This window comes from Engystomops pustulosus, chromosome 5 (assembly GCF_040894005.1).
Source record: "Engystomops pustulosus chromosome 5, aEngPut4.maternal, whole genome shotgun sequence".
Classification (NCBI taxonomy): domain Eukaryota; kingdom Metazoa; phylum Chordata; class Amphibia; order Anura; family Leptodactylidae; genus Engystomops; species Engystomops pustulosus.
In genome coordinates, this window is record NC_092415.1 from 197,952,333 (window position 1) to 197,977,138 (window position 24,806).

Genomic DNA, 24,806 nt, shown 5'->3' on the forward strand with positions numbered 1-24,806 from the left:
GGGTCACATTCTGAAGAGAAGAGTCATGTTTTCTCCAGGCTGACAGTGAGCCCCACCTACTTCTTTTGATTGACAGCTGAGTGCCTCTTCAAATCTCGGCCGGAGCAGACAGGAAGTCCCCCCTTCCTGTCCTTACTAGAATGCTGTCCCTCTCACTTGCATGGTGAATTTTAAAGACCTCTGTCACCAGGATGAAAGGCTATGCAAATTAGCTTGATTTGAGGGGGGGGGGGGTACGTTACCAGAGCTCCTCCGTTCTGTCTCCCCCTCTGCGCTCTAAATACTTTTCCTGACTCATTAGCATAATTTTAAAAGTTGATTTTAGAAGGGAGGAGGCCATGGATAACAAATATAAGAAGATACCACAGTCCCGGGGCCTGGATCTATGAGTAATGTCCCTGGTTTATCAGGATGGATTTTGAAATCTTCTTTCTTAAAGGAAATCTTTAGTCACAAGGTTCAGGGTTAGGACTCCAGCACCTTCTAATCTTGTTCTCCACTATTAAAAGGGGGTGACCAGCCCTAAACTATTGCTCCAAAGATTTGCCTCCATCCATAGTGTAAATTGGTTAAAGTGAACAGGTCCTTTCACTGCAGGCTCCGCTCTCATTGTAGGGTTGGATTTTGGGTACCTCGAGCCCACCAGGGGTGGATGTTTTGGATCTATAATTATGTGTTGGGGCGGTCCAGTTCTTAGCGTGGTGCTGATCCAGGACCGCCACTAGACTTCAGACTGAGACGTCTGCCTCAGGCTTCATCCCGCTGCTGCTCTAAGCTGAATGATAATTAGATGGATACGTGGTTCATAGCCACAGAAAACTTGATCTTGTTCAGAGACCTAAAACCTTGAGACAGGCCTGTCCGTAGCCCGCAGCACCCACAGGCACCCATGTGCTCCTGACAGGAATAAGGGATAGAATATTCCATAAACCAGGAGTGTCTGTATAGAATATATCTTTAATTTTCCCACATCTGTTTATAAAATTAACATCTGATTGGTTTCCATGGGCAATTTGACCAGTTTTACCTCAGAAACTTGATATATATTTATCGAGTTTGAGGTAAAACATGGAAACCAATCAGAGCTCAGCTTTAATTTTATAAACGGCTGTGGGATTATGAAAGCTGAGCTGTAATTGGTTGCCATGAGCAACTAGAACAGTTCTGCTTTAAGAGACTTATGAATCTCCCCCCATAGAGAGAGAAGGGATCCGGGTCACATGACTGTAATTACACATTATTTAATGAGGCTTATTTACAACCGGTCCAGACATACAAAAGGGAAACCCCCGACCTCCCCTCCCCCAATTTATACATCAATATTTCACATTCATTTTATAAAATACAGAACATGTACAGCAGGAATCACCCCCCAGACCCTCCAGAAATGTACAATTGTGTAAAAAAAAAAAAAATCAGCATCTTCTCCTCACAGCTTCCTCCTCTTATATCTGATGATGGGGTTGTTGGGAGTATGGATCATGGTCGTGTAATTGATGGTGGGGAAATATCCGTCCACGAGGTCAAATTCGTAAAGGCGCAACATGGTGGACCAGATGGTCTTAATCTGGACGTAAGCAAAGTTTTCACCGATGCAGCGATGGCGGCCTGGAAATGAGGGAAGCAAATCGGGTCAGGGATGTCAACCCTTCAGCAATATAGGTCTGCAATTGGGCAACTGCTTGGAGGGAACCTTTCAGTTAAACTAATAAACTATCCCTATACTGTTCCTCCCCATGCCTGTAAAGTTCCACAGTCTGTTTGTACTCACCATCTATGCACATTATCCCATTTAAGTCAGATCATAGTCTTTCCTTTCAACAAAGTCCAGTAAATTCATGTCCTTCCTGCTCAGCCGCACCTCCAGCTTGTTCCCCCTTCCCTCAGGTAATGAGAATCTGGCTTAGTGACTCGCTGAAGAGAATTCCTGAGGGAGGGGCGAGCAGATTACTCTTCAGTCCATCACAGACAGCCAGTGTCTCTCTAGACCCCCGCTTCATTCACTTTTCACTTCAGCAAGTCACACAGCCAGAGCGTAAATGATGTAGCAGAGCAGATTTTTCTCAGCTGAAGAGAAAGGCCCCTTGTCAATAAGGAAGCTGCAGGCGCATCTGAGCTAGAAGAACATGGATATGTATAGATGATGAGTCAACTGTATGAACGGGCTGTGGAACTTTTCACACATGGGGAGGAACAATATAGGGATAGTTGTACTGCTGTGTAATAGCAGTTTTCAAAGATTAGTTAGTGTGGGTTAGTCTGACTAGTTTCTTTTAAAGGGGTTTTCCATTCTTGTGTTTTTTTATTGGTCTGAATCCCAGCACCCCTACAGATTAATGGTCACAGCGCTCCACCGATCAGGCCTGTGATGTCACGTCCATTAGTCACGTGACCTCTTTTCTGTTCTGTCCCATTCAAATGAAATAGAATAAACTGCAATACCAAGCAAAGCCGCTATACAGCGTGAGGTGCTGCTCTTATTAGATCTGTCTTTATCAGCTGGCAGAGGTGTCAAACCCCACTGATGGATATATTTAAATAATGGGAGCCCCCCACTGTACAGCTCTGTGCTTCTCCTATGCTTTACACTGCAGCACTGCTCGTGTCAAAGCTAAAGGACTCACAGTTCACCATAAGTGATGGAGTTTTTTTTTCCCTTCTATTGTTAATGTGAACATTCAATCAGTGGCCTAATCCCTGAGGCCAGTGAATGACTGAGCGTTTATGTGACATCATTTCTAGTCCATAAGGGACCGGACCCTACAGAAAAGTATCAGAATACCCCTTTAAATAAATTTTCCGAAACTAATTTTTTAGGCCTACCGATTATTCCATAGATAATATGAAGGACAGGGGGACCCCCATGTATCTCCAGAATGAAGTGGTCTCCAGTTTAGGTAATTCGGGAGGGAGCGACGCATGCCATTTTTCTTCCTGGATTTGGAGTCAAATATTCTAGAGATACACGAGTCTCCACCTATCAGACATGTATGGACCCCATACACATTAAACTCAATGTTACCTGCTCCGAAAGGAACGTAGGCAAACTTTTCCCCCGCAGCAGGATTTTCGTGGAGGTATCGATCGGGATTGAATTCGGTGTTCTGCACCCAGGTGTCGTGGAGGCGGTGGTTCACGGTAGGGGACACACACACCTGGTGTCCGGGGGGGATGTTGTATCCCGCAACGCTCTAAAGAAACAACGAATCACAGTCACCATCAGGAGAACACAACACCCGGAGGACGCAGCACCCCGAGCACCCACCTGCGGTGTCCGGGCCATCCTCATCATGGTCATGATCGGGGGTCTCAGCCTCAGCGTCTCTTTAATGCAACGGTCCAAGACTTGCAGATCTTTAAGCTGTAGACAGATTGGAGGTTAGTCACATGATGCATCATCCTGCGTCAGTGTAGTGCGGGGGCAGGGAGACCCTCACCTGGTCGTAGTGGAGGGGTGGGAAGTCCTCTCCGCACACAGTCTTCTGCTCCGCAAAGCATTGGTCCTGCACTGACTTGTGTTTGGCCATGAAGAAGCCCATCCAGGCGCTGGTGGTGGAAGACGTGTGCTGACCCGCCAGGAGCAGCCCGATCAGCATCCCGGCTATCTCATCATCATTCAGGGGAGTCCCGTCTCTGTGGGGAGTAGGGGGGGAATAGCATCAGATATCATAGGCACAGCCTTAGGTACAGGACATTGAGTAGGAAGGCAGGAGATCGGTGTCAAACCTTCAAGGGGTTTCCCAGGTTCATGATATTTTATGACCAACTACCAGGATAGAACTGGTGGGAAGGGGGGTCATAAATCGAGACCCCGTGTATAATCCCACCCATCTCCTAATGATGACCTACCCCAGTTTTCTTAGCATAGGTCTCCACAATATGATTGGATCTTGAGCGCTGGAGAAGACGTTGAAGAGGAGTGTGAGCGTGTGTGTATATAGCAGTGCAGAGTGTGAGTGTGAGCGTGTGTTTATATAGCAGTGCAGAGTGTGAGTGTGAGCGTGTGTGTATATAGCAGTGCAGAGTGTGAGTGTGAGCGTGTGTGTATATAGCAGTGCAGAGTGTGAGTGTGAGCGTGTGTGTATATAGCAGTGCAGAGTGTGAGCGTGTGCGTATATAGCAGTGCAGAGTGTGAGTGTGAGCGTGTGCGTATATAGCAGTGCAGAGTGTGAGTGTGAGCGTGTGCGTATATAGCAGTGCAGAGTGTGAGTGTGAGCGTGTGTGTATATAGCAGTGCAGAGTGTGAGTGTGAGCGTGTGTGTATATAGCAGTGCAGAGTGTGAGTGTGAGCGTGTGTGTATATAGCAGTGCAGAGTGTGAGCGTGTGCGTATATAGCAGTGCAGAGTGTGAGCGTGTGCGTATATAGCAGTGCAGAGTGTGAGTGTGAGCGTGTGTGTATATAGCAGTGCAGAGTGTGAGTGTGAGCGTGTGTGTATATAGCAGTGCAGAGTGTGAGTGTGAGCGTGTGTGTATATAGCAGTGCAGAGTGTGAGCGTGTGCGTATATAGCAGTGCAGTGTGAGCGTGTGTGTATATAGCAGTGCAGAGTGTGAGTGTGAGCGTGTGTGTATATAGCAGTGCAGAGTGTGAGCGTGAGCGTGTGTGTATATAGCAGTGCAGAGTGTGAGCGTGAGCGTGTGTGTATATAGCAGTGCAGAGTGTGAGCGTGAGCGTGTGTGTATATAGCAGTGCAGAGTGTGAGCGTGAGCGTGTGTGTATATAGCAGTGCAGAGTGTGAGCGTGTGCGTATATAGCAGTGCAGAGTGTGTGCTTGTGTATAGCAGTGCTGCTAATTTGCATAAATATATATTTTTCTTTGCTGTAGTAGGTAGATCCCGGATCGTAGCTTTTCTTTAAACCAGACAGTAGCAGTCATACATTATAAAGATCCAAATCTGTGAGATGTAGTCAGGACGTACTTGTAGGTGGCATCGATCAGGGTCTGCAGCATGTCGTCCTCCCGCTCCAGGGACTGTCTGCGCTTCTGGATGACCTGGTAGAAGATCTGCTTAATCTCTAGGTGAGCCCTGTCTCTGCGCCTGGAAAGAAGACATTGCCTTTAACGGAGGGGTCACAGTGTGTAGATGACTTCTTAAACTACAATCTAAAGAGGAAGTCCATTCAGGGCTTCTTAAAAGGGTTTTCTTGGATTATGATATTGAAGACTATCCCACAGAGAGGTGGAGGTCCGATAATGCGGACCCTTATTAATTGTTTAATGGAATCGCAGCCTTTGGACAAGCGTTGTGATCTTTTTGTTGCTCGCCAAGAATAGTGACATTAATAGAAAAGTGGTTGTGCTTGGTACTGCAGCTCAGCCCCATTGTCTTTGGCAGGGGAGGTAAAGCGCTTCTCCTTATAGAGCTAATAGGTAGGGGCTTGAGAGTTGGACCCCCAATGACCTAAGGGTAGGCAGAAGCTTTCAAAACCCAGAGACCCCGACTATTCACGGATCAATAGGGTAAAATTTTAACCGTACCTGAAACTTGGTAGTGGCAGCCACCCAGGAAGAAGCCAAGCCGCATGTGTGAAGCCGCCATCCAGATCTGCGTACAGCTGCGCCACCCGTTCATTTAGCATACTGCGGATCTCCTTCCCGTGCAGGCAGCGGCTGGCGGTCAGGATGATTAGTTCTGACAGCGCCTCAAACAGGTCTAAAGTAAAACAGCACATTGTATATAGTATCACATGAATACACTAATCACACCACCAGCAGAATAGTGAGTGCAGCTCTGGAGTATAATACAGGATGTAACTCAGGATCAGTACAGGATAAGTAATGTCATGTATGTACACAGTGACTGCACCAGCAGCAGAATAGTGAGTGCAGCTCTGGGGTATAATACAGGATGTAACTCAGGATCAGTACAGGATAAGTAATGTCATGTATGTACACAGTGACTGCACCAGCAGCAGAATAGTGAGTGTAGCTCTGGAGTATAATACAGGACGTAACTCAGGATCAGTACAGGATAAGTAATGTCATGTATGTACACAGTGACTGCTCCAGCAGCAGAATAGTGAGTGCAGCTCTGGGGTATAATGCAGGATGTAACTCAGGATCAGTACAGGATAAGTAATGTCATGTATGTACACAGTGACTGCACCACCAGCAGAATAGTGAGTGCAGCTCTGGGGTATAATGCAGGATGTAACTCAGGATCAGTACAGGATAAGTAATGTCATGTATGTACACAGTGACTGCACCAGCAGCAGAATAGTGAGTGCAGCTCTGGAGTATAATACAGGATGTAACTCAGGATCAGTACAGGATAAGTAATGTCATGTATGTACACAGTGACTGCACCAGCAGCAGAATAGTGAGTGCAGCTCTGGAGTATAATACAGGATGTAACTCAGGATTAGTACAGGATAAGTAATGTCATGTATGTACATAGTGACTGCACCAGCAGCAGAATAGTGAGTGCAGCTCTGGAGTATAATACAGGATGTAACTCAGGATCAGTACAGGATAAGTATTGTCATGTATGTACACAGTGACTGCACCAGCAGCAAAATAGTGAGTGCAGCTCTGGGGTATAATACAGGATGTAACTCAGGATCAGTACAGGATAAGTAATGTCATGTATGTATACAGTGACTGCACTAGCAGCAGAATAGTGAGTGCAGCTCTGGAGTATAATACAGGATGTAACACAGGATCAGTACAGGATAAGTAATGTCATGTATGTACACAGTGACTGCACCAGCAGCAGAATAGTGAGTGCAGCTCTGGGGTATAATACAGGATGTAACTCAGGATCAGTACAGGATAAGTAATGTCATGTATGTATACAGTGACTGCACTAGCAGCAGAATAGTGAGTGCAGCTCTGGAGTATAATACAGGATGTAACTCAGGATCAGTACAGGATAAGTATTGTCATGTATGTACACAGTGACTGCACCAGCAGCAGAATAGTGAGTGCAGCTCTGGGGTATAATACAGGATGTAACTCAGGATCAGTACAGGATAAGTAATGTCATGTATGTACACAGTGACTGCACCAGCAGCAGAATAGTGAGTGCAGCTATGGGGTATAATACACAATGTAACCCAGGATCAGTACAGGATAAGTAATGTCATGTATGTACACAGTGACTGCACCAGCAGCAGAATAGTGAGTGCAGCTCTGGAGTATAATACAGGATGTAACTCAGGATCAGTACAGGATAAGTAATGTCATGTATGTACACAGTGACTGCACCAGCAGCAGAATAGTGAGTGCAGCTCTGGGGTATAATACAGGATGTAACTCAGGATCAGTACAGGATAAGTAATGTCATGTATGTACACAGTGACTGCACCAGCAGCAGAATAGTGAGTGCAGCTCTGGGGTATAATACAGGATGTAACTCAGGATCAGTACAGGATAAGTAATGTCATGTATGTATACAGTGACTGCACTAGCAGCAGAATAGTGAGTGCAGCTCTGGAGTATAATACAGGATGTAACACAGGATCAGTACAGGATAAGTAATGTCATGTATGTACACAGTGACTGCACCAGCAGCAGAATAGTGAGTGCAGCTTTGAAGTATAATACAGGATGTAACTCAGGGTCAGTACAGGATAAGTAATGTCATGTATGTACACAGTGACTGCACCAGCAGCAGAATAGTGAGTGCAGCTCTGGAGTATAATACAGGATGTAACTCAGGATCAGTACAGGATAAGTAATGTCATGTATGTACACAGTGACTGCACCAGCAGCAGAATAGTGAGTGCAGCTCTGGGGTATAATACAGGATGTAACTCAGGATCAGTACAGGATAAGTAATGTCATGTATGTATACAGTGACTGCACTAGCAGCAGAATAGTGAGTGCAGCTCTGGAGTATAATACAGGATGTAACACAGGATCAGTACAGGATAAGTAATGTCATGTATGTACACAGTGACTGCACCAGCAGCAGAATAGTGAGTGCAGCTCTGGGGTATAATACAGGATGTAACTCAGGATCAGTACAGGATAAGTAATGTCATGTATGTATACAGTGACTGCACTAGCAGCAGAATAGTGAGTGCAGCTCTGGAGTATAATACAGGATGTAACTCAGGATCAGTACAGGATAAGTATTGTCATGTATGTACACAGTGACTGCACCAGCAGCAGAATAGTGAGTGCAGCTCTGGGGTATAATACAGGATGTAACTCAGGATCAGTACAGGATAAGTAATGTCATGTATGTACACAGTGACTGCACCAGCAGCAGAATAGTGAGTGCAGCTATGGGGTATAATACACAATGTAACCCAGGATCAGTACAGGATAAGTAATGTCATGTATGTACACAGTGACTGCACCAGCAGCAGAATAGTGAGTGCAGCTCTGGAGTATAATACAGGATGTAACTCAGGATCAGTACAGGATAAGTAATGTCATGTATGTACACAGTGACTGCACCAGCAGCAGAATAGTGAGTGCAGCTCTGGGGTATAATACAGGATGTAACTCAGGATCAGTACAGGATAAGTAATGTCATGTATGTACACAGTGACTGCACCAGCAGCAGAATAGTGAGTGCAGCTCTGGGGTATAATACAGGATGTAACTCAGGATCAGTACAGGATAAGTAATGTCATGTATGTATACAGTGACTGCACTAGCAGCAGAATAGTGAGTGCAGCTCTGGAGTATAATACAGGATGTAACACAGGATCAGTACAGGATAAGTAATGTCATGTATGTACACAGTGACTGCACCAGCAGCAGAATAGTGAGTGCAGCTCTGGGGTATAATACAGGATGTAACTCAGGATCAGTACAGGATAAGTAATGTCATGTATGTATACAGTGACTGCATCAGCAGCAGAATAGTGAGTGCAGCTTTGAAGTATAATACAGGATGTAACTCAGGGTCAGTACAGGATAAGTAATGTCATGTATGTACACAGTGACTGCACCAGCAGCAGAATAGTGAGTGCAGCTATGGGGTATAATACACAATGTAACCCAGGATCAGTACAGGATAAGTAATGTCATGTATGTACACAGTGACTGCACCAGCAGCAGAATAGTGAGTGCAGCTCTGGAGTATAATACAGGATGTAACTCAGGATCAGTACAGGATAAGTAATGTCATGTATGTACACAGTGACTGCACCAGCAGCAGAATAGTGAGTGCAGCTCTGGGGTATAATACAGGATGTAACTCAGGATCAGTACAGGATAAGTAATGTCATGTATGTATACAGTGACTGCACTAGCAGCAGAATAGTGAGTGCAGCTCTGGAGTATAATACAGGATGTAACACAGGATCAGTACAGGATAAGTAATGTCATGTATGTACACAGTGACTGCACCAGCAGCAGAATAGTGAGTGCAGCTCTGGGGTATAATACAGGATGTAACTCAGGATCAGTACAGGATAAGTAATGTCATGTATGTACACAGTGACTGCACCAGCAGCAGAATAGTGAGTGCAGCTCTGTGGTATAATACAGGATGTAACTCAGGGTAACCAAGTCCTTAGATGTCTTACTGATAGATTTCATGTCTTTTTTAAAGAATTTTAAGAAAGAAGAACGGAGCTCTGATTGGCTGTTATGGGCACCATAGACAATTTTTATAAATGACTTCCAACTCCGCTTCTTACTTCCAACTCCGCTATCTCCCCAGCGCTTGAAGTAGTCCACGGTCTCCTCTTCTATCATCCTCACGTGAGTTTTGAAATGTGCGATGTTCAGACCCGTCTTAAACATTTTCTTCTGTTCCAAAAAGATCTATAGAAGACATAGATATTGGATCAGTAAATATATGTCCAGTGTATACAGTATATACCGGCGCTGCATGTACAGGTCCCCTAGTGGCCAGGATGTGCAGTGACACCAGCGCCGCCATATTGTGCTCCTGTCCATTCACATGAGATAAAATAATCCCGAGTCGTCATTACCGGGTTGGGGACATCATAGGCGACTCCTTTCCCGAATACGGGGGTTGTGAGGCGGGAGTACACGTCTTCTGCGTTCAGGTCCTCGTTCTTGCTGTTGAAGAGTAACGCGGCCGCGTCGCTGCCAACCAGGTAGGTGAAGGTTTTGCCCACCATGGTGAAACTGAAGACAGGACCGTACTGCAAGAGAAGAGGGAGGACACGTCAGGAGGATTTCTCTGCCGTCTTTCCTTCCTCCGGAGATTAGAATTGGAAAAATATTAGAAAAATAAGCTGATATGTATGTACTGCAAAAACTGCAACCTCTGCCGCAAAAAACAAGACCTCATGTCGGCAAAAAATTCAGTTTCAGGTCTTCAGATACATACAATAATAAATATATATATATATATCTCCTTATGGTGACATCAGGTACTAGTAATGTCCTCTGGTTAATCATTGACGTGTCATGGCCGCCTCCGCTGATAATGTACAAGCTCCGCCCCTCACACTCACCTTCTCGTAGGCTCTCTCTAAGAATTCAATCGGACTCTTCCCGAAAGATATGGCGTGTCCCAAGAAGGGAATGACGGAGGGGATGTAAGGGGGATACTTCTGCAAATAAAGGAAAAAAAAGAGTAAATGTAGCTGCAGAACATCTTCAATACACGGAATTAACCCTTCACAGTCCCCCATCACAGTTCTGTAGGGCATCTACCACCTCCCCCCGGCAGCAAGTTGTAGAGAAAAACACTGCAATTTCCTGCATATTTGCATTATTTCTAACCATTAGCATACGGATTCAAATGGGAATTTCTCATTTGAATCCGTATGCTAATGAGGCAGTTGGTGCACCTGAACGTGTCCTGAGCCCTGGACCACTACCCTCACCATCAGATAAGCAGCAGATTGTTTATTGAGGCAACAGTAGGAAAAGTGGGAAGCGATATAGAAAGAAATATCCCTAACACGCCAACTGCCTCATTAGCATAAGGATTAAGATGGGAGCATCTTGGAAACCGCATAATGGTCAGAATTAATACATGATAAGATATTAATAACAGTACATTTCGGAACAACATGCAGCCAGCGGAACATAACACTTGGTAGACGCCGTTTATCCTGGTATTAGAGGTTTAGAATTCCTACAAACTACCATATAAAAAAAAAAGTGGCAATCTCACTCACCTGCCTTTGCGTCTCACGCATACGGCACATGATTTCTGCAGCCAATCAGTGGGCACAGCGGTCACATGACTAAAAACGGCAGTTATAACGCATGTGACCTTTGCGTCCACTGATTGGCTGAAGTAATCATATCCCTTGAGCATATAAACCGAGAGCGGAGAAGCAGAGCTGGATTTGCGTTCTCTATTTTCAGAGGTTAAAAAAGTTTAAAAAATATAAAAAATTATGGACAGACCCTTTAAGGAAATCTTCATATTCCAGCCGGCTCCCCCTACCTGACATAGGAAACGCTGCGTCCATCTCTACCACCAGAATGACTACAGGCAGTCCCCGGGTTACATACAAGATAGGGTCCATAGGTTTGTTCTTAAGTTGAATTTGTATGCAAGTCGAAACTGTATATTTTATAATTGTAGTTCTAGACAACAATTTTTTTTGCACCAGTGACAATTGGAGTTTCAACATTTTTTGCTGTAATGGGACCAAGGATTATGAATACAGCTTCATTACAGACACCTTACAGCTGATCATTGCAGTCTGGGACTATAGTAACATCCAGAGAGGTCACCAGAGGTCAGGTGTCCTTAAGTAGAGGACCGCCTGTATAGACAAGGTTTTCTTCGCAAGCAGCGCCACTTCTGTCTGTGGACTGTGTTGGAAACTGCAGCTTGTCTCCAGAGTAATGTAACTGAGCTGCAATACCGGTCCCGGCCCATAGACAGAGGTGGCGCTCTTTCTCAACAAAAAAATCTTATTGGTTATTACCACAGAGAGGGAATAGAGGTAGAAGGTATATTGGAGAATTGCGCTTCCCCGGACAGGATACATGCGGCCGCACTCACCACATTGTCCGCCTCCACGGTATTCAGGTGCTTGAAGGCGAGCTTGGACAGATAGGCGATGGTGAGGAGGAAGGCGCAGGGCAGAAGCACCTTGGAGGCTAAGCTGCCCCCTACTGCCTCCTCCAGCAGGGCGCCCCCTGCCTGCCACAGACTCACCAGCATGGCCACCTGCAGCAGGAGCACAAAAAGGCGAATAATTACCCTATGTAACCAACACATCACAGAGAGTGACATAACCCAGCTTTCCACTGACCCCGAATGACGTATAAAGATGCAATATTGAATAACCCAAGTTGGACTGTCATTCAGGATACCAGGAAAGAGGAGTATTTTACAGATATCATAAAATACAGTCACAACATGCAAAATAACTGATCAGTGTGAACGCGCTTCTAATCTATGTGCCCGTGCATGGTATAAATGGAAGATACGGCATTGATTATGTGTATAGGACGTGTCCAGTAAGACCGTATCCTAAAATAAAATGATTGTATGAGAGCGATTAGTGGCTGCTCATCCATAGACATTCCTGGATTTAAAGGGGATGATCATGTCAGTGAGTGCATGGCTGTAATAAGCTCAGTACCTGGGTATCTGCAGTGCTCGCTGTGTGGATGCTGCTCCCGGGCTCCTGCACTGAGAGGGGAGATCACTCGCTCTCGCTCAGGTTTTGCAGTGAAAATGACAGGGGAGGGAGGAGGCGTGGCTTAGCGACAGTCCGTTGTCACACAGTCTCCGCCCAATTCCGGCCATAATTCCTCAATATTAAACAAATTACGCTGAGGGTGGTCTACTTTAATTAATACCATGAATTTAGCAGGACACCCGGAAAGGGTTACCTAAATATAACGCTCTATGCGGGTCACCAGGCGTCACATGGGCGGGGTCAAGCTAGACAGTGGGCGCGGTGAGTCGCCGGCTGCTCTGTGCTGTTTGTGAATGCTGCGCCGTGATTGGCTGGCCGCGGCTGAACTGATGTCTGACTATGTGACGTCACGGGCGCACGGCTGAGCCGCCGGTCAATGCGGAGCTTAGACGTCAGTGTCCGCCTGTGAGGCGGCGCGTGCGGACGTGCGTTGTGTGTACAGCGCTGTATACTGCCGCACCTGCACTATATGTATATCACATCACAAGTCATCTCCTCACACGTTACTACAGCAATGAATAAAGGGCAGTTTATTACCTCAGTGTGTGAGGAGATAATACACCCCCCATTATATATGATAGGAATACTTAGGGCTCTGTTCATACACGTTTTTGGTGTGGCATCTGAGGGAAATCTGCGTCAAATCTGATTTACCCATCAAGCCATTGGAGGGGTCCTTGGATGTCATGGGGCCCCAGTGACTTAATGACATCATTACAGTATAAAGCAATGGCAGAGCAGGATGTAATAGACTCCCTGCTCCACCATTCATACTAATGTGAAGTATTACAGTAAGTAACTTTGCTTGGACGCCAGAAACCCAAACTAAACCCGTGTGGCGAAACCTCGGACAGGTATCCAGATGCACAATTTGCGGTCGATTATATACGTCCACATAGATGCCTATGGCATCCGGCCAGGGTACAGTGAGTACACAAGTGTGTCACCGTACCGTCACTGGGAAAAAGATGGAGCAGTGCCCTATGTTTTCCCATATATACAGCGGGGCACCAGTCAGCGTTCATCCATCCGCCTCTCCAGCCGAACATATGCTACACCCAGGGAGTAGCCAGGGCTGCCATCAGGGGGGGATTAGTGTGACAATGTTTATGGGGCCCCTAGGAGAAGCAGGGAACTCACTGGGCACACAGGGCCAGAGATTATCAATTTGTGGGGTACCCACATAATTTGCCAGTCAGTGGCGCCAAACTTCCTAGTGGCGGCCCTGAGCGTAACATACGTTTGTGTGAGGGCGCATTCACACGATGCGTTGCATCGCGCGTTGCGTTTTTGACGCATTCCACTGGCTTCAGCCTTGATTACACGCTACAGGTTACACTGTGTTTCCACCGCATCTGCTAAAACGCAATGTAACCTCAGCGCGTGATCAAGGCTGAAGCCAGTGGAATGCGTCAAAAACGCAACGCACGACGGCTAGTGTGAATGCGCCTTGAAAGTGACCAGCTTGGCTTTCTGAAATAATGTAAACATGTACTTGGTATTTAACCCCTTAACCCACCAGAATGTTTAGTCAAAGATATGAAAGGAAAATAAAAAATTTTTAACTAAAAGTAATAATTCAAGGCATCCCCGGAAGTCCTCTGTGCAAAATATAAATATGGCATTTCTAAGACATTTTTTTTTTTACATTTCTAATGTTTTACTTTCAGTCTTGTAATAGTCGTTATCAGTCACATCAGACAGTGGCTCTGGAGACTGCACAAGAGGGATTCAGTCATCTACTCCTCTGCTACTATGACATAAGTGGGTTTTCCACAAGTAACCTGCTATGACATCACAGTCAGGTAAACTACTACGGTATGACATCACACATGACTTTCAGTCTTGTCTGTTGTTATGACATCACAAGTGGTTGCCTATTTTCAGCTAAATAAACATCACAAACGTGGGTTTCAGCCGTATATAATACTGTGACATCACAAGTGGTGATGTGACATCACAGTCATATCTGCTATCCATGACATCAAGTATTTTTGTAGCCAAATAAACTATGACATCACAAAAGGTTTCAGAGGTAAAAAAAAAAACGGGACTGTCCCGGCCAATCCGGGACGGTTGGGAGCTATGATATTGTTGTAAGGGATTAGGTAGCGGGGTAGACGTCTCCTGGGGTAGACGGCACTTTTCGAAACACCACAACAACACAGTTCTTTGGTTTAACTGGCCGCACCCATATTTTCCATTATATACAGCAGTAAAAATAAATCCTTACGCCGCCCGGTCACTAACTAGACATTAGGCTCCTGCCCACCACAGACTGTGCCTACTGACGGCCTCCCAAACATCACAGCAGTAGACTCATAATAATAATAATTCTTTATTTATATAGCGCACACAGATTACGCAGCGCTGCACAAAGCATGACAGATCGGTCCCTGTCCCCATGGGGCTCACAATCTAAACAACCTAACAGTATGTTTTGGAGTGTGGGAGGAAACCGGAGGACCCGGAGGAAACCCACGCAAACACAGATAGAACATCCAAACTCTTTGGAGATGTTGACCTGGGTGGGTCTAGAATCCAGGACTCCAACGCTGCAAGGCAGAAGTGCTAACCACTGAGCCACCGTGCTACCCGCACAGTTGTTTTCCCAGGTACAGCGCCGTGTTATCACTGGTCTCCTTAAATTAGCCCAGCACACCTGTAGACCAGGTAATGAGGAAAGCCAAAACCCGGACTGTCCAGAAGGAGTGGGGCCCACCCTCACTTCCCCAATCTAACAACACAGGACCTTAGTAGGTCTCAGAAAAACCAATGCAGAGACGTCTGCCTAAGAACGAAAGCATCTTGGTCGCTTTTTAATAACAGGAAGAAGTGATATGGGGCAAACATACACCCCATCTACCCCTTCTCCAGGCACTCCATCACACTATATATATTACTACTATGACATCACTAGTGTGTTATATAGTAGTTCAGCTACAGATAGTGAATCAGATTTTTATTGCCTTTACAGAAAGTTTTAACATTCTGACTTTCAGGGCGACTTCATGTAAATCCGCCATCACCAGCGCACGGATCAACTGCTCAACAATGGAGGCCGGGCTCATGTCCGCCTGTCTGCGTGTCCTCCAGAGGTACAGCACCTGCAGGATCTTCTCTGGTAAGTGTAGAGAACTGAAATAGATGAAGCGTAATATGGCAATACACTGTATACTGCTATACAACATGTTACCACTATCATTAACACTGATCACAATAAGAAAATTATATTACATCAGTATTCTTCCTTAAAGGAAATCTACCACCAGGATGAAGGATTGTAAACCTAGCACACTAACATGCAGGTGTGTGCTCCCTCTGGGAGGATCCACTATTCTGTGAGCTTCTAATGTCCTGGTTTTTAAGAATAAAAGGCTTTACAAATAATGCAAATGGAGCCAGAGGGGCTCCAGGCTTCATTAACACCTATAGAGCCTGGAGCCCCTTAGGCTCATTTTCATAATGTTAAATCCTTTTTTTTAAAGCAGGGAATAAAAAGCTAAAAGAAGAGCAGATCCTGCCAGAGAGGGCGCACATCAGTATGTCAGTGTGCTTGGTTTACAATCATTCATCCTGGTGGTAGATGTCCTTTAAGTGGTTATATTAGTTATAGTAGTTATATTTTCATACATAGGGGGCAGTATTATAATAATTAGTTCTAAATTCTCTTGTACTACTGAGTTAGGAAAAAATGAAAACAAGTTTCAATAAATGTCTTAGTCAATTTCCTTTCTTACCGATTCTTCACTATCACTTTGACATCTTCATCTTTAAGCTGAAGTTTCTGACAGAAAAATGCTAAATCCTCTATGAACACATTACGCGATACTAGTTTGAAGATCTTCTGCATGATCCTGTCTAGAAAATATAATGAAAGATTTTACTGTAATGTGTGAATATATTGTACATTCCAGCTTTGGGAATTTGCCATCTGTAATGGCCCACTCAGAAGGCCATTACCAACCTAATCACCTTATCTGACCCTTAGTCAGTTCATGGAGTCAGGCCAATTCTATTGTACAAATGTAGGTGGTCTCAGGTTTAGTCACTTGTATTTTGTAGTTTGATACCCGGAAAATAGAGGTTAATGTCAGAGGAGCTAATAACTCAGCACACTCCCAAATTAGCCAACAATTTACACAAAAACTATATACAGGCAGTCCCCGGGTTACATACAAGATAGGTTTTGTAGGTTTTTTCTTAAGTTGAATTTGTATGTAAGTCGGAACTGTATATTTTATAATTGTAACCCCAGACAAATTTTTTTGGTCTCTGTGACAATTGGATTTTAAAAATGTTGGGTTGTCATAAGAACCAGGAGTAACAATAAATCTTCATTACAGACGCCTGTGATAACTGTTATAGCTGATCATTGTAGCCTAAGGCTAAAGTACAGTAATTACCAACATCCAGAGGTGCGTTTGTAACTAGGGGTTGTCTGTAAGTCGGGTGTTCTTAAGTAGGGGACCGCCTGTACTGTAGTTTTTGTGTAATTTCTATCTGCCTGCAAGGAAGGGATAACATATTAGCCAGTTATATTCAATGTCAATTTCGTTAATTCTGATATTCACTGAGGTATGCTATTAGTTGGATGCCTGGAACGCCTCCCAGAGTGGACGTTTATATAATCCATAATATTTCCAGAACAATCTTACAGAAGTTTCTTGGAGTTCTTGCAGACAAGACACATGGCCTGCAGAGTCTTCTGTCTCCCATCCATCAGACCTGCATTCCTTTGCAGAGCTTGCCCTAAGTTGCTGTCCAGCAGCCTACTTCCTTCTACAGCTCCAAGTTACTAGATCAGGGCTGTAAACTACACCGGACTGCATCCAACTACCTCGACGTGGAAGATAGGACCACTGCCTCAGCCTGTAACCATTGCTGAGTTTGGAGTCTTGGAATAAAGAGATCATTAGTTTGATTTTCTACATCTTGTCTCCTGGTGTGATCCCTTGCTACCACTAAAATCAGGAGCCTCCCCTCAACCATCTACCCAGGGATCTGTGATCTGTGGGGGTCCCATCACTTAGACCCCCACCAGTCAGCAGGTTAGCCCCTATCCTGTGGATAGTGACTAACATGTTTGTCACTGGAGAACCCATTTATAGGGACACCAGATGTTGCCACATTCAAATAGTGGCCTCTTCTGGTAGGGGAGGAAATGTCTGTTCTAGAATTACCTTTTTATGTGAAATCTTTTCCTAAGTCAACCAAAAACAAACAGAGGAGTCATATTTCACTTGAGATGAGTCAAGTTTAGGGGGAATTGTCACTTTTCTTTAGTTCTTATCTTTAGTTCTGTTGTACCTATGCCTTGTCTTTAAAGGCATTTTTCTAAGTGCTATAAAGCCAAAGTTGTCCGATGTGGCTCTATCCTTCTCAGCTTATCTTCTCATGACTTTGGAGGTGATTTTTTTTATAGGTGAATGGATGAATTTCACATAAAAGAGGGAATTCTAGAAAGGCCATTTCATCCTCTACCCGAGGGGAGTAATAGTTTAATGGGGTAAAATATGGTTACAGGTTCCCTTTAAGGAGGAGCAGAGGGAGTAGTCGCACTCAGCTCCAGGACATAGGGGCATAATTTGTCTGGTCCTGATATGTTACCTTCATGTTACACCTCTGCTTCCATATTCATGTCACCAGATCACCCCGAGGATCATCCCTTAATAACAGACCCTGCTGTCCTTAGACCTCCGATTCTGGGACCTGCTATTTAACCTTTAGTACATCCCTTTTATCGTACACCTGGAAACAAAGTCCCAAAATCCATCAGTAATAAACGTCACCTTCCACCATGTCCGCCGCCTGCAGATAACGCCCGATGGGGTAGACTTGTTTCCCTTCACACACGAGGCGAGGAGGCTTCATCATGGGGTTGCCTTCCAGGCTGATCTCCTCCAGATCCTTCATTAGGTGGATGTCCACAGGTAACGAGCTCAGCTTGTTCCCTATACAATAGGAATAAATAACGTTTAAAGGGATATTCTGGCATTTTGTAGGGACTATCCTAAAAATTGGATCACTGGGGGTCCAACAACTGGCAAACACAGTGGTCCCAAGTTTGAAGCAGTCGCTTGTTTTACCCAACTGTTAGATATCGAGACGATAGATATTTCCCTGCCCCCGAGGGGCCAGAGATTTACATACCATTCAGGTTTATGTGTCGGAGTCCTTCAATGGCCGAGACGGATGCAGGGAGACAGGATACCTGGTTATTAGACGCTGTAATATTAACCAGATTCCTCATTCCTCCGATGTTTTCTGGAATGGTTCTTACCGCATTGTCAGAAATATCCAGGTTCTTGAGATTATTCATTGTACATAACTCATCAGGCAGATGTGTAATCTAATATAAAACACAAAGCATATCAAATGCATAAAGAAATATCTGTTAATCTGCACACACATATATGTACATGTCCATATCTGTGCTCTGTGTTACGTTCTCCAGAGCTGTATTCATAATTCTGCAAGCTGCACAGCTGACATATTTTAAATGATAAATTATAATACATTCTGTTGGGGCTAAAATTCATATCCATAATTGATTTCCATAAAAATTTTACTTGGCTTGTTGATACTTCTCCTCATACTCAAGATGGTATTTCCTCTGTGCAGAGAAATCCCTCAGAGAAGCAGCCTGACGTCTCCGTATCTCTCATCCGTCTTCTCTTAAATGGTTTGAAACACTTATTTAAACTGAATTTTTATCATATTTTTATTATTATAGATTGGTAATAAATCCGCTTAAATGAGTGTTTCCAACCTCTTCAGGTTAGAGGTAAGAGATACACAATGAGACCTGAGGCTGCTTCTATGATTGGTAATAAATCCACTTAAATGAGTGTTTCCAACCTCTTCAGGTTAGAGGTAAGAGATACACAATGAGACCTGAGGCTGCTTCTATGATTGGTAATAAATCCGGTTAAATGAGTGTTTCCAACCACTTCAGGTTAAAGGTAAGAGACACAATATGAGACCTGAGGCTGCTTCTATGACAGATTTCTCTGTATAAAGGAAAAAATATATATATTTATTGCTTTTTCGGTGTTTTTATGCCATGAAACCTTCAGCATGCTTATCCGGCTCAACCAACCAACTTCAATTTAATAATGAATGTTCCATATAACATGAATACAGGGAAAGTTCACCTTCATTCCATGCCTTATATGTAGGGTCTCCAGAGTTACAATATTGCAAACTTCTCTTGGAAAAACCTTGAAATTATTGTCGGAAAGGTCCAACTCTTTGAGTGACTTTAGCTGACAGATCTGCAGAGGTACTGATGGAATCTGATTTCCCGACAGATTGAGTCTCTGAAGACTTTGTAGGGAGCACAATTCAGGAGGGAAACCTGTTAGCTTATTACAATGGAGCAGAAGGTCACACAAGGACATCATGTCGGACACATTTGGTGGGACCCCTTGAATCTCGTTCTTACTAAGATCCAAGTAAGTGAGATGGTGAAGTGCACAAATGTAGCCAGAAAATTCCTGTAATTTGTTTTCACTAATCTCTAAGAACTTCAGGTTCGAGTTGTAAATGATGGTTTCTGGAATGTCATAAATCTCATTACGGTTGAGGTTTAAATGTAGCAGAGAAAACATGGTGGACAAAGCTTGGGGGAATTCATCCAGCTGGTTACCACTCAAGTCCAATTTGGTGATCTGTGAACAGTTATTCAGTTCTACTGGTAGATACAGAAGATGGTTGTCTCCACAAGACACCACCGACAGATGCTTCAGAAGTGCCAGCTGCTCTGGTAGAACCTCCAACGCGTTTCGGTCAGCATGGAGCTCCACAAGGTTGGTTAGTTTGTGGATCTTCTCAGGAAGGGAACACAACTGGTTTCCCGTCAGGTTCAGAGTCTTTATACATGGACAGCCACACAGTTTGTCATTGATGTACCGAAATAAATTATTGGCAACGGATAGAACTTTGAGTTGTTGTAGACGCTCAATCTTGTCCGATAATCCAGTCAGTCGATTGTCATCGATGATCAGTTCTTCCAGGTTGGTCAAATTATACAACTGTACAGGCAAGAACGCGATCTGATTCTTACTTAGTGAAAGTTCTCTGAGGTTTTTTAGATCCCCAATTTCTTTTGGCAAATTTTTGATTTGGTTACCACATAAGCAAAGCTTCACGAGTTGTGGCAGCCTGAAGATGCATTTAGGTAACGTGGACATCTGATTGAAGTCCAGGTTCAGCACATGCAAGTTCTTGAGGTTGGACATTGACTCCGGCAATGTCTTCACATGGTTCCCACTCAGCCCAAGAACTTGTAACGTCGTGAGGCTTCCTATACATGAAGGTAGTTGTGTCAGCTGATTATGGGAGACAAAGAGCTGTCTGATGTGCCGAAAGCGTGAAATGTCATCCGGTAAGGATGTTATCAGGTTATGACTTAGGTTTAAGGCTTGGAGTTGGGATAGATGGCCTATTTCTGGAGGGAGACACTTTAGGACGTTTCCTTCCATGGATAGTATCTCTAGTTTGAGAAGACATTGTAGATTTTGTGGTAGCTCCTTGATCGAGTTGTTGTTGAGCTGTAAACATTTTACGTCCGCAGATGTGAGGACTTCTTGGGGGATCTCCGTCAACTGCTTTCCATTCAGATTGAAGACCATCTCAGATAACATTGCTGATGGACTTCACCAAACGAAGGACTGTCATGGGACGGACTTGCCTATGACCTGTAAATTAGAGAAATGTGAAACAGAAATAGAAACTGTGGCCCCTTCTTGGGGGTTTGGAAAACGACTTTAAAGAGGACCTGTCACCCAAATTTTCGGCACTTTAGTAAGCAGCTCCTAGTGATTGAACAAACGCTGCAGTGTTATAGTGATAGCGTTACCGGAAATCTCCGGTAACACTATCAAACACTGCGGAGGGGTACAGTGTAATCAGCGGTCCGATGTATTCATGAGGGGGCGGTCCGAGGCGCTGCCTCTTCCCCGGACCGCCCCGCTCACTCCATAGGCCGGCGGTGACTGGCCACACCCCAACCCCGCCCCCTCATGAATACGTCGCACAGCTTTGCGAGCTGTCCGACAATTACACTGTACTCCGCCACAGTGTTAGATAGCGTTACCAGAGGTTTCCAGTAACGCTATCCTTCTAACACCGCGGCCTACGTTAGTAAGCAGCTCCTAATGCCAGAAATTTGGGTGACAGGTCCTCTTTAAGGAAACTACAATTATTGTCTTACTGCAGTCACCACTAGGGGGAGCTCACTGCATATCCATGTTACTATTATCAAAAATAATTATAATGCTGTATTGTTTTCCCTCCAGGAATATAAATGTGTGTGTATGTATAGAAACACACCCTGTTGACGAATAGCAACACAGAATTTTCGCACAGAGTTACGAGAAAAGTCTTAAAGGGGTTCAGATAAGTGACAATTAGATGCCCAACACTCCCCTTAATGAACTATTGCTTCTGCTTCATGTGCCAACAACATGTTTTTTTATTTGTTTTTATGGCCTGTGTGTATCTCACTTGTAGTATGTGAATGGGACTGAGCTGCAATTCCAAGCACGACCACTATATAACATACAGCGCTGTATTTTGGGACTGCGGCGCTCTCGTATATGCTGTATTTTCTTCAGCTTGATCAAATGTTAGACCCACACTTATTAGCTATAGTATAAGTATACTAAGGATAGGTGATCAGTAAAAGAAAACTGCTGGAGAATCCCTTTAAGGACACAGATGTTGTCTTTCTTTTATCACATTTCAAATGGCATAATATTATAATATTATAATCTGCAGGGTTGTATTTTTGCAGGATGAGCTGTTATCTGTGACATTGGGATACATCATACTGCTGGTACAGAGGTTTGCATATACAACACAGCGCCGGTCGCGGTTAAATGGATTGTCAGTGTGGAGGCAACCCCGTTACAGACACCAGACCCCTGAGGAAACAAGCTATATAAGTCTGCCGGATCAGGACCCGCTGTCAATATATGGATCCTGATGTGACAACCTATTTTACATCTTGCAGCTCTGCATCAGAACACTATAGCATGACAATAAGAGACATTGGGCCTAATTTATCAAAACAGCCTGAGAAAAGTTGCTGTTCTAGTTGCTCATGGCAACCAATCAGAGGTCAGCTTTAATTTTATATACTGCTTTGATAAAATTAAAGCTGAGCTCTGATTGGTTGCCATGAGCAACTAGAACAGTTTTTCTCTCAGACACCTCTGACAAATCTCCCCCATTATGTTAAAGATGGAGATACAAATTATACAGAGATCAGAATTGAAAGTTGCCATCAATGGTAGGACTCTACCGGGACCCAAAAATATTGGGGTAGATTTATCAAAAGTGTCTGAGAGCTGAATTGTTCATGGCAACCAATCAGAGCTCAACTTATATTTCACCATTGCAGTATATAAAATTAAAGCTGAGCTCTGATTGGTTGCCATGAGCAACTAGAACAGTTCTACTCTCATATAGTCTTGATAAATGAGGCCTAATGTGCAGTCCAGATTCTAAGTTGAAACGGAACCACCTCAATGTGACCCCATCAACTACCTAGTATCCCTGTCGTAAAGCGAGGTTATTATGAGTATGGTGACAAGTAGAAAGTATACGACCCCAGGTGATAATACATGGAGTAACCACAGCGAGGGGCGAGCACTTACCTGGGTTGTGTATATGGTATACAGGTATATGACCCCAGGTGATAATACATGGAGTAACCACAGCGGGGGGTGAGCACTTACCTGGGTTGTGTATATTGTATACAGGTATATGACCCCAGGTGATAATACATGGAATAACCACAGCGGGGGGTGAGCACTTACCTGGGTTGTGTATATGGTATACAGGTATATGACCCCAGGTGATAATACATGGTGTAACCACAGCGAGGGGTGAGCACTTACCTGGGTTGTGTAGTAGAGCTCAGGAGGTGGTGATAATCCCACAGTAATACTTTAACATGGAAGGATCATGCTGTACACTAGTATTCTGTGTGATACACTGCAGAGGATAGGTCACTATGGTGAGTAGTACATAAACACCTACCTGCAGAGCGAGCGGCACGGGTTGTGGTCAGCAGGTATTTACTGCCCTTCCCAGTAGTAGTAGGTCAGCTCCATCTATAATACGGGGCATGGCCGCAGCTGCTATGTAGTAAAGTACATTCATTCCAGGGCTTCCCCTAGCAACGTCTACAATGGGGACAAGAAGGTCATTCATCCCCTTTAATATTCACAGCCACACGTCCTAGGATCACTGCAGTGTAGGGACAGGGGACTGAAATTTCCTTACTATGTGGTGGTCCCGTAAATGGATCACATGTATAATAATAATAATAATAATTCCTTTATTTATATAGCGCACACAGATTACGCAGCGTTGCACAGAGCTTTCCAAATTGGTCCTTGTCCTCAATGGGGCTCACAATCTAATCCACCTACCAGTATGTTTTTGGATATATCATAGTCATCCCCTTTAACTTAAAGCCTGTTACATGAGCAATTTATGATATGGCAGATAACAGGGAACAATAGCTTGAGCTGATAGTGACCGAACATATGCTTTGAACTATGTACTTTACCTGACAGTGAGTGTGTACAAAGGGATGGCAGGAGGATTACAGTACAAACACATGAAAATACACAGAAAACCCTGCAAGGCATAAAAATATGAATATGAAATATGCACTGCTGTGCAAAGGTTTAGACTACTCTTTGCCTTTCAAGCCGCATCAGTTCCTCTAAGTGCACTTGATGGAACTCAGCAGGGAGGTTGTTCCAAACATCTTAGAACATGGAGCAGAGATATTCTTGCTCCAATCATTCTGTATCTCCATGTAATCAAAGACTGAATGGATGATGATGGCAGATATTTTGTACATGTTCAAGAGAGGCCTGGATACCTTTCTTGAGAACAAAAACATTGCGAGTTACGGGGTTTAAAAAGTAATTTTTTTATTCTTATAGTTTGGACTTGCGGGACCCGTCTTTTTCCAACCTAATATACTACGAGGTCAGGGATCTGTGGGGGGCAATAACAATGCTTCCAGTTTCTGAAAGAACTCAATATGGAGATTGTCCCAGACATCTTGGATCTTAAACTATACAGGAAAACAGGGATGCCCATAATGTATCACAAGCCATGAAATTTTATTGTTGGTAAGTATCAAAACACATACGTTTAAAAACATTTAAAAACCACTAGCAGTGCTGAAACGAGCCAATAGACCCGGCGCCTGAGGAATAATACATAGT

The 24,806-nt window shown here is 44.2% G+C and overlaps 2 protein-coding genes and 1 long non-coding RNA gene across 5 annotated transcripts; 1 reads left to right on the plus strand and 2 right to left on the minus strand.

Annotated features, from left to right (window-relative positions):
• Window positions 1-1,225: 1,225 nt before the first annotated feature.
• CYP51A1 (cytochrome P450 family 51 subfamily A member 1) lies at window positions 1,226-12,838 on the minus strand. Of its 2 annotated transcripts, none has more exons than XM_072154304.1 (11): window positions 12,743-12,838; window positions 11,904-12,071; window positions 10,390-10,488; window positions 9,898-10,074; window positions 9,601-9,727; window positions 5,480-5,654; window positions 4,920-5,039; window positions 3,438-3,633; window positions 3,266-3,361; window positions 3,023-3,191; window positions 1,226-1,608 (listed from the first exon to the last, which is right to left on the minus strand). In XM_072154304.1, the coding sequence occupies exons 2-11, from the start codon at window positions 12,063-12,065 to the stop codon at window positions 1,430-1,432; spliced, it is 1,500 nt and encodes a 499-aa protein (XP_072010405.1). In that variant the 5' UTR covers window positions 12,066-12,071; window positions 12,743-12,838; the 3' UTR covers window positions 1,226-1,429. The 2 variants fall into 2 exon arrangements, with proteins under 2 accessions (XP_072010405.1, XP_072010404.1); XM_072154303.1 differs by lacking the exon at window positions 12,743-12,838 and adding an exon at window positions 12,490-12,709.
• A 280-nt stretch (window positions 12,839-13,118) lies between these two features.
• On the plus strand, window positions 13,119-17,276 carry LOC140133736 (uncharacterized). Its single transcript, XR_011855938.1, has 4 exons — window positions 13,119-13,403; window positions 14,220-14,354; window positions 15,552-15,673; window positions 17,197-17,276. It is a non-coding gene; the product is annotated as an uncharacterized lncRNA (long non-coding RNA).
• On the minus strand, window positions 14,843-23,692 carry LRRD1 (leucine rich repeats and death domain containing 1). Of its 2 annotated transcripts, none has more exons than XM_072154301.1 (6): window positions 23,599-23,692; window positions 19,707-21,251; window positions 18,703-18,901; window positions 18,342-18,503; window positions 16,290-16,410; window positions 14,843-15,687 (listed from the first exon to the last, which is right to left on the minus strand). In XM_072154301.1, exons 2-6 carry the CDS (start codon window positions 21,195-21,197, stop codon window positions 15,504-15,506), a joined length of 2,157 nt encoding a protein of 718 aa, XP_072010402.1. In that variant the 5' UTR covers window positions 21,198-21,251; window positions 23,599-23,692; the 3' UTR covers window positions 14,843-15,503. The 2 variants fall into 2 exon arrangements, with proteins under 2 accessions (XP_072010402.1, XP_072010401.1); XM_072154300.1 differs by lacking the exon at window positions 23,599-23,692 and adding an exon at window positions 23,457-23,584.
• Window positions 23,693-24,806: the final 1,114 nt, after the last annotated feature.